The sequence below is a fragment of the Ochotona curzoniae genome, unplaced genomic scaffold (genome assembly GCF_017591425.1).
Source record: "Ochotona curzoniae isolate NIBS_2020 unplaced genomic scaffold, NIBS_Ocur_1.0 contig_2210, whole genome shotgun sequence".
Taxonomy (NCBI): domain Eukaryota; kingdom Metazoa; phylum Chordata; class Mammalia; order Lagomorpha; family Ochotonidae; genus Ochotona; species Ochotona curzoniae.
Window position 1 is genome coordinate 43,741,925 of NW_024465369.1, and position 14,514 is coordinate 43,756,438.

Genomic DNA, 14,514 nt, shown 5'->3' on the forward strand with positions numbered 1-14,514 from the left:
TAAGCATAGTTGACTAATGACAGTGATATCCTGCCATTCATTGAAGTTTAAGCCATAGAATTCTAAACTCACACCCAATTTAAATTCATTTGAACAAGAAGGGAAAGAAAACCTTTCATATCCTTTCTTCACATTTTCATTACGATATACTAAACGGTACACTTTTATTATGACATACCAATTTATGACTTGACATATGCAAATGTTTTTGAAGTGAAAGGATTAATGTGAAGTGATTTTCCTATATAGCCTAGTATTTTGTTTTCTACATACTGTGAGGATGAGTAGGACTCTAATTTTCCTTTATACTTTCACCCATCAGATGATAAAGATGCGTATTTACATAGATTTCATTCTCTTAAAAGTCACTTATAGGTGCTAAATTGATTTTATATATTTTATTGGAGATATTACCCTCCTGTGAATGTTCAAAGTACTAGGGAAAAGTTCTACTAGTTTGTAACAAAAACCTGTAACAATGCAGGTGTTATATAGGTTTTTAAATAACTAGATTATTACCTACTGTAATGTTATATATACCATAGGTAATATGATGGAAGGGTCCACAGAAAGGTAATTTTTGTTTCAGATTTAAAATAGTTTTCATCTCATATTTCAATTTTAAATTTAAGAAACTTTTATCCAGGTAAAACATTCAAGTAAGAACAAATGTAAAACTAGCATATGGTGGGGAAAATGTTACTATTCCTTCTCCTTGTCTCTCAGTAACTCTGACTTTAAAATGAATGAATGTATCTATTTTAAAAATTTACATTGTTGGGCCAGCATTTGTCCTATCAGTTGTATCCCTGCTGAAATTCCTGTTTTCTCTATTGGAGTGTCTGGGTTAAGTCCTGACCACATTTGCCTTTCCAGATTCCTGCTGATGCATACCTTGGAAAAGAAGCAAATGGCAACTGCTACAGATGAGATCCTGCAGCCCATATGAGAGACTTGGATTGAGTTTGCTCTTTGGTTCAGTTTTTTTTTTTCAAACCCCAGATATTAAGGTCTTATGGGAACCGAACCATCAAATGGAATATCTTTCTCAAAGATAATATCTCTCATTCATAGATGATAATATGTTGCTTATATACGTATTTGTTTCAATAGTATGGCAATACAAGAATATTTTAACCTTCTACAACTCATTTTTTTTAAAGATTTATTTATTTTTATTACAAAGTCGCATAGAGAGGAGGAGAGACAGAAAGATCTTCCATCCGATGATTCACTCCCCAAGTGAGCGCAATGCCCGGTGCTGCGCTGATCCGAAGCCGGGAACCAGGAACCTTTTCCTGGTCTCCCATATGGGTGCAGGGTCCCAAAGCTTTGGGCCGTCCTCAACTGCTTTCCCAGGCCACAGGCAGGGAGCTGGATGGGAAGTGGAGCTACCAAGTCAGAGTGAAAGCAAATTGCCCCCCCCCCCAATGGAACATCACCACTGGGGAGCAAAATGCATATAAAAGACTCAGCGGGCTAGAACGGTGCCATTTTCGCTGGAGAAGGTGTTGCCACAGCCTGCTTCTGGGAGCTGTCTCGCATTCTCAGCATCATCCTGGAATTAAGCACCTGTCAACCTTACTGCCCACAAACAACAGTATCCGTCTGAGAGCAGCGACTGGAATGCTTCAAGCTGACCATCACCAGTCATCTTCAAAGGGAATTTCTTGAAGGAATTGAGATGGATTAACAAAATCCAATCTGAAATGTTTTATAAATGATTTTTAAAAAAGAATAGATTTTTTTTCAGCTTCACACGCTTGTACTGACACTGTTGATTTTCACGTGATTTTCATGCTGTGACACAAACTCTGGAGCAAACCCAGAACGCACGGAGCCCAGAACTCCAGGTGCGGCGGCCAATATTAAAATTTCAAGTCTGCAAGGAGATTAGAACCGGCGCCTATATGGGATCCTGGCGCGTTCAAGGCGAGGACTTTAGCTGCTAGGCTACGCCGCCGGTCCCCTTCTACAACTCTTAATGTTTGTCTCAAAGTATAGCTTAGTAACATTGGACTATAATTCTTACTATTCTTCAATCTCTCCCCATTCAAATTGTCTGTGTATTTTTCAAATAATAGTGTCAGTGTCTCTTACAATCAAGATTCCATTGCTCTCACTGCACTACTAAAGATCATATCTGGATTTTTGTTAGCAAATTTTATAAGCCTCCTATTTTCTGGGAAAGTTAATCATTACATCCAGATCCAATTCAATTTGACAAGCATTCATGAGCACTTACAATGCATGAGACACTTCTGATCCAGTACTTAAGAAAATGAACTAAATGGTTGGAAAATCAGTTTTAGACATAACGCATACTGATTGCAAAGACTTTTATATGAGAACTAGAATGAGTTTTTGTCCACAAAGAGAAACTTGAGCTAATGGAATCTAAAGGATGAGAGGCCTTGGGGAAAGATAGTGTTCAGATCTGATATGCCATTAAGAGATTAGATGCTTTTAAAGCTGCCATGAGAAAAGTCCAAATGATACCCATTTATGTTAGTAATGGGGAAAGAAATTTGAAAAGCAGTGTTCCACAAAATCACTCAGCATAATGCCATTGATTAAATAATGACTAGAAGGAAATTACACATTACACATTGATACATCCACTAGATTATCTTAACCTTCTCTGAAGAAATGTATTTGCTAACATTCTAACAGAACCTAGTACATTTCAAGACAGCTAAATTGATTCAGGAAATAGAGACAGTGATGGAGCTGTAATTCTCTGAGAACATTACTTCTTTACAGGGTGAAAAAACATAGTTGGATTTTTCAAAAGCCATTGATAATACTTCTTGACAAAAACAACTTTTTGAAATTCAGAAGTTGTAAGCCTGTGAAAATAGTAACAATGGATAAAAATTCAATTATTATGAGTAGTAACAGAATTACTGGAAGATGATAGTACTAGATTTGCTTGCAGTAGTACAAATAAAAATGTAATTATTATTGCTTTAACTATGTATTATTTTAAGTGCCAACAGATGCCCTCTTAAATAATAGCATTAGAAATAAATATAAAATGTAAAAACTGGTAAGAATTTGATATATCAGATGCTGGTCCCAAAGTTGACTTTTGTGTCCACATTTCCAGGTAGCCAGCCATTCTGCTGATATTTGGAGCTTTTGTTAGGGATAGGACCATGTTGTTTTTTTGTTTGTTGCTTATTTGCTCTAATGTCTTCACACACTATCTATGGACTCTGCAAACTAGTAGTCTCAATATGGAAAAATGGCTACTGCCCATTTAAGATTTGCAGTTACGTATAGGTAGTAAGAAAATATAAAGCTATGAAATGAAAGAAAAGTTTTCTTTAATGTGAAATGTCCAATTTGTCAATATCTTCTTGTAATTCAGTTAGTGATGATTGTGTGGTATAGCAAGTTTTATTTTCAAAGCAAGCTGGTAATTTTGTTGTTTCTGCCATCAAAATGTAAAACTCTCTTGATTAAATAGAAGTATGTAAATGATAGTGTGAAAGCAATTTACAATATTTAGCATACATATTTATCATACTTCACTTCTGGTAAAAGTTATATTAATGCACCCAGTAAGAAATGTGTGTGTGATATAGAGAGAGATGAAGAGAGGAGAGAGAGATAAAGGAAGACTTATCTAAAGAATTACAAGTGTTGAGAATTCTAAAAACTATAGAAGTAGAATATGAAATCTTGCCTAAAAGCAGAATTCCTTCCTTTGAGACAAAAGTCTTTTTTCTTAAGACCTTCAATTAATTGAATGAGATTCATTCATATTATGGACAATAGAAAATACTTTCAAAATGAATGCAAGTTCATATTCAACCAAGTATGAGCACAATGCCTTAGATAAGTTGAAAAATACATGTAACTCTTTCAAGTTCTTATTACCTTGCCATCAGTATCCATCTCCTTAAACCATATCTAACATACAGACAATGTAGTAACAGGGTCACACTCAAGCCAACATGACACAATTATATTGCATACATGCAAAAACATGATAACCTTGCCCCCCAGTAAGCAAAGCAGACATTGTGTAACTTTTCTTCATATCCTGTTACTTAAATATATTGATCCTAGCTGCAGCTCAGGAGTTGACATGTAATCCAGATCTGGTTATTTCTGGAACACACAATGTTTTAGAGGTGATTTGAAGGTCTAAGCTATTTATGTATTATATATGATGAAAGCTACATGATAGTATAAATCATAAAGACATAAAATCTAGAAATATGAAAAATTCAATATTATTTAGTCCTCACGTCAAACTCTTTTTTAAGGTAGATTGAAAACTTTTTAAAGTCTAAGTGATTAAAACATTGTTTTTTAAGTATTTAATGATCAGATATTTATATATCAGGCAGAGTTATAATCCCCTGGGGTATATCAATGTATCTCTAGAGAACTTTTACTAAAATTTTATTAAGTTGTATATAATTAAAATTCATTCAAATTTGAAAAGTAAAGCAATCCTAGGCAAGCTATTAAGGATAGCATTTATTAACTGTCACATAAAATTTAAAGTGATATGATTAAACATTGTATGTACTAAATACTTTCATATAATGTCAAGTGAGGTATTGCACATGATGGATAACTATTTGAAAAATATTTAAAAAATTGGAAAGCATCAAAAGGCTCAAAAGAACATACGTACTTTATCTTTCACTCTAGTAAGTTTGCTTAAGGAACTTATTTTTAAATTATGATTGGACATGTGCACAAAAGAGAAATCAGAATATTTATTTTAATTTTATTTGCAATTATAAAGTAATATAGTTGACTAAAATGCATAAGGACAAAAAAGCAAACAAACTGATACAGAGTTGGGTTTTATATTTCCTCTTGTTACTGATCCAAATCCATATTATTTCTCTTTTGATAAGTCTTTCCCAGTTCCTCTCTCTCTTTTTTTTTTACACTTTATTATTATTATTATCATTTTATGATACAGTTCCATATTCCCTTATCCCCTCCCCAACTCCCTCCCACCCACCTAGTTCCTCTATATCATTACTAACGTATAGTTCTTCATCCGTTCCTCTCTCTTAAAAATTATATTCTAGGAATCTGATTTTATAACAAGTGTGATCAGAAGAAAAACATGCATGTTAATCTGCTGTAGCAACTATTCACTACTGTCTTGATAAAAGGCCACAGTGAAAATATTTGGGACCTCTTTGATGTCTCTCTCCTTTTTTTTTTGTTTTTTTTAAAGATTTATTTATTTATTGGAAAGTCAGATATACAGAGAGGAGGAGAGACAGAGAGGAAGATCTTCCATCTGAAGCCAGGATCCATGAACTTCCATGTGGGTGCAGGGTCCCAAGGCTTTGGGCTGTCCTCAACTGCTTTCCCAGGCCACAGGCAGGGAGCTGGATGGAAAGTGGGACTGCCGGGATTAGAACCGGCGCCCATATGGGATCCTGGCGCGTTCAAGGCAAGGACTCTAGCTGCTAGGCCACGCCGCCGGGCCCTCTTTGATGTCTCTTAAGTAACACCACGTTGGCTATGTCTTACATAAGTGTGCATGCTGTTGTTCCAGCTTTCCACTCAGGAAACCGATTTCCTTAATATAAATGAAAATTAATGCCCAGCATAAGAACTTCCAGAGAAACAATTTTAATTTTGCTTAAAGGCATTGAAATATTTGAAAAATGTACCTGATATTTTAATGAAGGTGCTGTCTGACATTAGATCAGCATAGATTAGTTGCTTTGTGGATAAGCATTAGATAATTACTTTTAGAAAATATGAGAAGGACCAAGTAACTTTCTAGTAGAGAACACATCAAAATATGAGAGGTTTTGTTACACAAACACTTGAAATATTTATGTCTGAAATGCACAAATGAATTGAGTTTTTTTTTAAGTTATGGGTTTGTAAGGCTGTAACCCTTCCTGTGAATCAAACAGGCAGAGAAATGTAGTAGACACAGATAGTAATAAATAGCAAGAGAACTAAGTTTTCAGTTCCAATTTAACTGAGGCATAGCTGTATCTGTAATGTTATGCATGCTTGGCATTTTTATGAGCTAACGTGGAAGAAAATACTTTTGTTAGAGTAAATTGTCATGAGTATTGTGCTTTCTTTTGATGAAGTCAAGGATACTGTGTTGGGAACTTCCAAAAACAACAAAAAGGGAACGTTAAAATCGCCATGGAGTCAAATACTATTAATCATCTCCATGTTTCTTGACAGAGGCTCAAAGAACTGAAACAAAGGGAATTTGCTCGAAATGTAGCATCTAAGTCCAGGAAAGATGAAAGAAAACAGGAAAAGGCACTACAACGCCTACACAAGCTAGCGGAGCTACGAAAAGAAACTGTGTGGTGAGTGTGTGTTGAAATGTAAAGCTTCTTCAAACCTAACGAAGCAGAGAGATGTTAGAAATAAGGGAACATATTTGTTTCTTTCTGTCTCTAGCAAATGGAACTCATGCTTTTATGGCCTCTTGTACTTTGAATATGAATTTCGTGCAGACACCTGTTTAATCCACATTTCAATAAAAAGCCAAGATTACTATAATTTTAGCTTGTAAGAATATAAGTTTCAGATTTTTCGATTACAATTTCAGCTATCTGAATTTAAATCTATTCCTTTCATTGGTAAAAATTTGAAATTTTTTTTTAATTGGAAAGGCGGATATACAGAGAGAGGAGAGACAGAGAGGAAAATGCGACCGCAATGCCTGGAGCTAAGCCAATCCGAAGCCAGGAGCTTCTTCCAGGTCTTCCACGTGGGTGCAGGGTCCCAAAGCTTTGGGCCGTCCTCCACTGCTTTCCCGGGCCACAGGCAGGAAGCTGGATGGGAAGCGGTGCTGCTGGGATAGAACCGGCGTCCATATGGGATCCTGGCACGTGCAAGGTGAGGACCTTAACCACTGCGCCATTGTGCTGGGCCCAATTTGAAATATTTTAAGAGAAAAAAACTGGTGTTATTTCATTATCTTTTTTGCAAAAAAAAAAATTAAGTGGACTTTTTTATACTAAAGTTTTTTTATTATTATTTTATAAGCAAGAAATGAGAGGTAGTAATAGAAGAAATTCTGATATACCTGTCACCTAATATCCCTTAATTAATATCTCACATTACCATTAATGTCATAATTAATGGGGCACTCTCATCTCAGATTTTTATTTCAATAGCTTCATTTGGCATAAACTTAAATGATTCTTATAAAAGTGCCAGGAATGTGGATGCATTTTAGAATACAACCAACATTAATTTCACTATGAGCAAATGATAAAGTGTATTATTAAAAGTTCATGATTCTCAAGGGTCTGATGTGAAGACTCAGTAACTAAAATGTCCTCCCTACAAGAGCTAGGATCCTATTCGGATACCAGTTTGTGTCCAAGCTGTTCCACTTACCGTCCAGCTCCATGCTTTGGGCCTGAGAAAGCAGTGGGGAGTGACCCAAAGCTTTGGGATCCAGCCCTAACATGAGCAACCCAGGAAAAACTCCTGGCTTCAGATGGGCTCAGTTCCAGCTGTTGTGGCCATTTGGAGAGTGAACCAGTAGACAGAAGATAATTCTCTCTGTCTCTCCTCTCTGTAAATCTGATCCACCTCTCCAATATAAATTTAAAAATCTCCAAAAGCAAAAAAAAAGTTCATGATTCCTAAATTTTTACCTACTTTCTGCAGTGAACCACTGTCAGCTGTGAGCAGTATTATAAATGACACCTTGAATAGTTCTCTGCCTAAATACCTGTGACCACCAGGATGGAGTCTTTATGACTCCTGAGTGAGTGGGGGGGACCCAAGTCCTTGAACCTTTATTTGCTGCCTCCCAGGGTGCAAATTAGCAACAAGTTGGAATCAAGTACCTGGATTCAAGATTTGTCACTCTGCATAGGGAAACAGTTGCTCCCAGCTGCTGATCAAACACCATGCTAACTGCCTGCTCTAGAATATCACTTTTTAAAGTGCCCCTTTTTGCCCTTAAGGTATAATAGCTCTCTCAGAACCTTTTTACACCCAATCTGTTTTATTCAGAGTAGCATTATGGGATATGTTAATAGTTTAAAGTAATGGTAGAAATCCTAAATACGGAAATATTAAATTTAAATGAATTTTATATCTTTTATGTGGAACTACTCGAAACAAACCTTGGGGACAGGCATTTGGCATGACATCCCATGTTGGAGTCTCTGGCTCGAAGTCCTGGCTCCGCCTCCTGCTAATCCACAGCCTGGGAGGTGACAGAGAATGGCTCAAGAGTGTGAGTTGAGCCTTTCACATAAGAAACAAAGCACTAAGTTCTTAGATTTTGTCCTGAGGCTGATTCAATCCCAGTTATTTGGGGTGACTGGGGAGTGAGTCACTGGATGGAATATCTCCCTGTATCTGTGTCTTTTCTATGTCTTTTTAAAAAGATTAAAACAAAGAGAAACAACGCAAAACAGGTATTCATTTATACCAACCATACACGTTTATTCTGTGTTATAACAGGTGAAAGTCACACAATGCAAACATTTGCTAGAGAAAATCACGGGACCCATCTTTTAATGATCTATAACTACTCTAGTAAGAAGAATCATGTTACCAAGCCGTATACAAGAAGACAATGCTTCTTACCTTACAGTATTTTTACTTTAGAGCACATATTTCACATGAACAAAAAATTTTTTGCAGTCATTTCATGCTTCTAATGATGTGTAAAAGGAATATAATATTGTTTCTTAAGTGAAGATAAAACAATGAAACAGTGTATGTCTTAGTGATTAAATAAGGAAAATTTCCCACCAAGCAAGTTGTCATCATCTATAATTTGTAAGCTCTGAATTTTACTATGAAAACGTCTGCATGAGATAATTCTATCATGGTAAGTATAAAAATCAGAGGGCTTATTAATCGCTAATCATGGTTTTGAGTAATGTCATGGCAGAAGGAATTCACATCTTCAGTAAATAGTCATTTGTCTTGCATTTACTGTATGTTATAATGTAATTTATATTTAGGGATAATGTAAATATGGAGATTAGCAAATCCAAAATGCACAGAGTTTTCCTCTTACTAGTTCTGTATCTTGGCTACCATTGCAGTGCAGCACACCACATGGGTTTTGGGAGACACGGAGTGAATACTGACCAATATGAGTAGTGAAGAATTGTTTTCTTTTTATATTTCCTTTATATTTTCTATAAATCATCAATGATTTGAATCATTTGTAAGTTAAAAGGAATTTGCCTTAAAATGTTTTACAACACTTCAAAATATCACTTAAGAGGCCACGGACAGAGAAAATCTTGTTTGGGGGTACTAATTGAAAACACAGAAATCAAGACCTCTCTTAGTTGTTCCGCAAACCAATAACTAAATCGTATTGTGTATCATGCAAGGCTTTTGCACAATATGAAAGCTGATCCTTTATGAAAATTTAAATATTTGAAAAAGTATTTATATATGTTTATGTGTCTGGGCAGGTTTCCTGATGAGTGTCCTATTCAACAAATATTTTTGTTTCTCTATGCAGTGCTCCTGGAAGTGGTCCCATGTTCAAATCAACAACTGTAACTGTGAGAGAAAATTGTAATGAAATTTCCCAAAAAGTTGTTGTAGATTCAATAAATAACCAACAAGATTTCAAATATACTTTGATTCATAGTGAAGAGAATGCGAAAGATGGTGCCACTGTTGCTCCAGACGCAGAAAACACAAATAATTATACAGAAAAAAACAACCAAGTTGAAGTCCAAGCCCAGGGAATTCACAGGAACAAAACTGGCTTTTCTTTTGCATTTCCAAAGAAAGCATCGCTGAAGCTTGAGTCCTCAGCTGCGGCCTTCTCTGAGTACAATGATGATGCCTCTGTGGAAAAGGAATTTAGCAGAAAAAGTAGGTTCCTTCCTGGTGCTTGTCACCTTCAGCTGTCTTCACCAGCAAATGTGCTTTTGAGCTCCGAGGAGAAGGCTGAAGCTTTAAATCCTCCAGATACAATATGTGTTGACAAAGAAATTGCTCAAACTCCAGAGATGAAAGAGCTCCCTGGTGAAAAAGATCCACTGCTGTTACATTCATTGTGCCAGCTTCAACTCCCTTTGTCTTCCCATGCCGATAATTGCCAAAAGTCAGTCCCATTAGCAGATCCAATGCCACTGGAGGACATTATTTTTATAAATGAAGACGTGCCTATGAATTATAAAAGTTCTGAGATTTTAGGACATAAATCTGCAATGCTTGATCTATCTAATGATTGCATAACTGTACAGTCTGCCACAGAAGAAAATATTAAACATAATGTTGTATCTACAGTTGAAGTTGAAAATAAAAATGGCTCTGAGGCACTGACCACTTCAGATATTAAAGAGGGTAACCAAAACACGCGTAAGACAGCAGATTTCCAGAAAAGACAATGTGAATCATTTGTACCTGTACTTAACAAACGTGGTTCAACAATTCTTCCGTGGCCAACAGAAATGCTGATCTACACAACTACAGAACCATCAATTTCCTATAGTTGTAATCCTCTCTGTTTTGATTTCAAGTCCAGTAAATTAAATAATAACACAGAAAAAAATAAGGTGTCCTCAAGTCATCTGTATTCTCAACAGAAGGAAGAAGATGTTTGCAAGACATTGGCTTCAGATTACAAGGACCCATCTATTGCAGACGTCTCTAATTGTGAACCTGGAAGTAGCAGAAATGAGTACATGCAAATCACTCCTCTTTTGACTGATGATTCTCTCTCTAACAGTTGCAAATCTGAAAAAAATGACAATATGGGACAGAGATACAAAAATACATCCTGTAGAATCAGGAAAACAGAAAAATTTAATTTTAATAAAAACTCAATGAAGCAAGACAATCTAAATGAGAAATACAGTAAAATAAAGTTGAAAGATAATCATCGACACTGGTTCCATAAAAGCAGAAGAAAGAAAAAGAGAAGAAAATATTGTCAGCATCATCATGGGGAGAAAACCAAAGAATCAGAAACTCATTGCATAATGGAAATAGAGACTAGTTACAGTGATTCAACTAGGAAAAATCTACTGGAACACACTTCAGAAAAGAAGAATTTAGCCACAGAACAATTATTAGATTTGCATCTCTTGCCTGATGAAGAACCTGTAACATCACCCATACACTTAAGTGAAAATGAAACAACATGTAAGATTGGGAATACTGAAGGCAATGATAGTGAGTCTATCAGTTCTAGGGAACACTCTGAAAAGAGCACAGTAGTTCCAAATGGACAGTCAGATCCCACACTAATGCATTCTGGCGACCCCAATTTAACATACTCTAGAACTTACTGTTGTTGGAAAGCAAAACGGACAAGGTACAGTCAGAGTGACAGGTGCTTGGTTCTTCAAAATGACGTGAAATGCATAAGTCAGAATCAGGCTGTGAAAAGAGGATACAATTCTCTCACAAATGAATCAGAACGAGTCTATCGAAAACGTAGACAACATTCATATTCTTACTCTTCGGATGAAAGTTTAAATCAACAGATTTGCTTATCAGAAGAATCTCTGAGGCCACCAAGTACTTCCATTATTTCTTGCAGGCCTAAAAAGAAAAGAAGGAGAAAAAGAAGCAAATTTCGCCCTAGATTTGAAACCTTGGAAATCAAAGAAAATACAGATTTTCCTGTGAAGGATGGATTAGTAAGTGGAGACAAAAAAGAAAAAATAATACCAAAAGAAATTGCAAGTACTGAAAGAAACTCAGAACAAACAGATCAAGTAACTAACAAACTGGATTTGTACCCTGGTCATTCTCTTCATCCTGAAACCAGTGCTGTTGCTGAGCAATCAGTAATGGAGACCACTTCAGGTGATTTGTTGGAGATTCCTAAGGAACCCACTACATCCACATATGCGACTTGTGCCCCAACAAAAGAAGCAATCAACAATACCTTGCTTGGCCACAAAGAAGAAAGTGAGATTATAAATATTAATGAAAAGCGAATTCCTCTCAAGGTGCCTAATACTGAAAATAACTTTAGACAGTCACAGCCCAAGTCATACCTTTGCCATTATGAACTGGCTGAGGCCCTTCCACAAGGAAAGGTGAATGAGGCATCCCCCGAGTGGCTGCGTTATAATTCAACAATCCTCAACACACAACCACCATTACCATTCAAGGAAGCACATGTCAGTGGTCATAGCTTTGTAACAACTGAACAAATTTTAACTCCAATAGCTTTACCAGAACAAGCAGTTTTGATCCCAATAGAAAACCATGACAAATTCAAAAGTTTACCGTGTGAGGTTTACCAGCACATTATACAACCGAATGTGTTGACCAACAAGATCAAACTTACCTTTCCTCCAGCTGCCCGTCCACCCCCTGGTACACCTCTGCAGCCTTTGCCTTTGCAGCAGCCCTTATGTTCTACCTCTGTAACCACAATCCATCACACTGTTTTGCAGCAGCATGCTGCTGCTGCAGCAGCTGCAGCAGCAGCTGCAGCTGCAGGAACCTTCAAAGTGCTTCAGCCACATCAACAGTTTCTCACCCAAGTCCCAGCTCTCACCAGAACTTCATTACCTCAGATCTCAGTAGGACCAGTAGGACACAGGCTTTGTCCTGGTAACCAGCCAACTTTTGTTGCTCCTCCTCAAATGCCAATCATTCCAGCTTCTGTTCTTCATCCTAGCCATCTGGCTTTCCCACCTCTACCCCATAGTCTCTTTCCTGCACTGCTTTCCCCACACCCTACTGTCATCCCTCTGCAGCCCCTCTTCTAGTCATCAACAGAAAATAGAAAGGGGACACTCATGTGAAAATTATGGCTGTAGCATAAATGTCCATTTAAATGGATAATTTGCTGTTCAACTGATGGGGGAAAAAACTGCCAATATATAGCTTCACTGATTTCAGATCATTTACTGTAAGTGTAATGATGCAAATAAATTCTTAAGCTTATGATATATACATAATATTATTAAAGCACTGAATAGTTTGGAAACTATCAATACAATATATGCTGTATATTAAATGATGTCTTAAGAATATGTATAATATACATACAATATATTTATAGTACTGTAACTTATGTTGTAAAGTATGCTCTTTGTCTTTTTTTTAATCTTTGTGTATTTGCACCAATTTAATGTTTAGACAAAGCTGATGCACTATGTTTTGTACTATGGTCCTTGAAACTGTAAATTCAGTGAAATATATCTCTTGCAATAAATTTTTGTTAATTATTTAAGTAAATCAAACTTTTGTTTCTAGGTGGTTTCCTCAGCTTTAGGAATGTGTAGTAACGGTAAGAATTTTATCTATATCGTTTTTCTATCTAGTGGCATTTTGGAACTTCTAAGGCACAACAAAAAATGTTTGTAGTGCTGTCAATATGTAGATGATACCATCTTTCAGTATTACAAAGGCTCTACTCTTTGTTCTAATAATGAGACAATCATCACTGGGTAATTAGGTCACTGTGAGAACATCATCGAATGCAATTACATGAATCTAGATGGCACATCTCAATGGCAGCTTGTATTCTCAAGAAGCTGTCAAGGGCTGGGATAAACCCATGATGTATATGAGACTATGCTTTTACATATAATATAAAGCTTAATTCAAGCTTAAGGAGTACAACTTAATGATAAAGAAACAGAAGAAGGGATATTATCTAGGACATTGCTTTCATGATTATTTGCCACAATGATCACCAATTTCATTTTTTACTTGAAAAATGGTTGTACAACAGTAAATATATCATTTTGTGATTTACAAATAAGTGACAATAGTACGAAAACAATTCTTTGTTAAATGCACTGTTATGTTCCAAAATGGGAGCTACAATCGAAACAGATAATTTTCCTCATGTAAAATGCTTGAAACTATCTTTGAAGATAAAGTATATGGTCATATCAATTGGAAAATGCTAACCTAGTTTGTTTATAATCTGTTAAAGCGAACTGTTGCTCCTACTGTTAAAAAAATTCAGTGTTTTTCTTAAAAAATAGAATTTCTCTATTCTCTTTTTGAATAAGCTCATCTTGCTTATTCACAATTTACCTTTGCTTTTTTGGTATATAATGTTTAATTTTGAGCTTTTCTTTTATTTCATTGCAGACGTTATTTATGTTTACATTGTCTCCTCCTTTTATTTTTCTGCCACTTTTTATTTTTCTGTGGCTCTCTTATGTTTTATATATGGAATATAGATAGTATAACAGAATATATATATACATATAAATTATATATATACATATGAAATAGAAATTCCAGCAAAGCTCTCTAAGTTCTAATTGGATTGAAACTGAGCCTAACAGATAAATTAAGTTTCAGGGATATCAGTGCTGAACATGGATCTTAACCCTCAGTTAAGCAGTATAAAACCATTCCAATTATAAGCAATTCACCTAATTGATGATAAAGATGATCATGATGTATTAGGGATTAAAATTAAGGTATAGCAAGCTATTTGTTCATATTTCTGATATTACCAATAGCAGAATCCAAAGGAATCAGGCCAATTGGCTGAAGATGAGCAATGGGTTAAGTGAACCGAAAGATGAGCTGCAGAGGAATTATCAGGATTACGCA

General features: G+C 35.9%; 1 protein-coding gene across 1 annotated transcript in view; it reads left to right on the forward strand.

Annotated features, from left to right (window-relative positions):
* ZNF804A (zinc finger protein 804A) overlaps positions 1-13,168 on the forward strand; it is a 214,313-nt gene extending 201,145 nt beyond the window's left edge. Inside the window, exons 3-4 of the mRNA XM_040972143.1 lie at positions 6,199-6,329; positions 9,479-13,168. Coding sequence (XP_040828077.1) covers positions 6,199-6,329; positions 9,479-12,701 — 3,354 coding nt within the window. The 3' untranslated portion in view covers positions 12,702-13,168. The remainder of the gene's footprint in view (positions 1-6,198; positions 6,330-9,478) is intronic.
* The last annotated feature ends 1,346 nt before the right edge of the window (positions 13,169-14,514 follow it).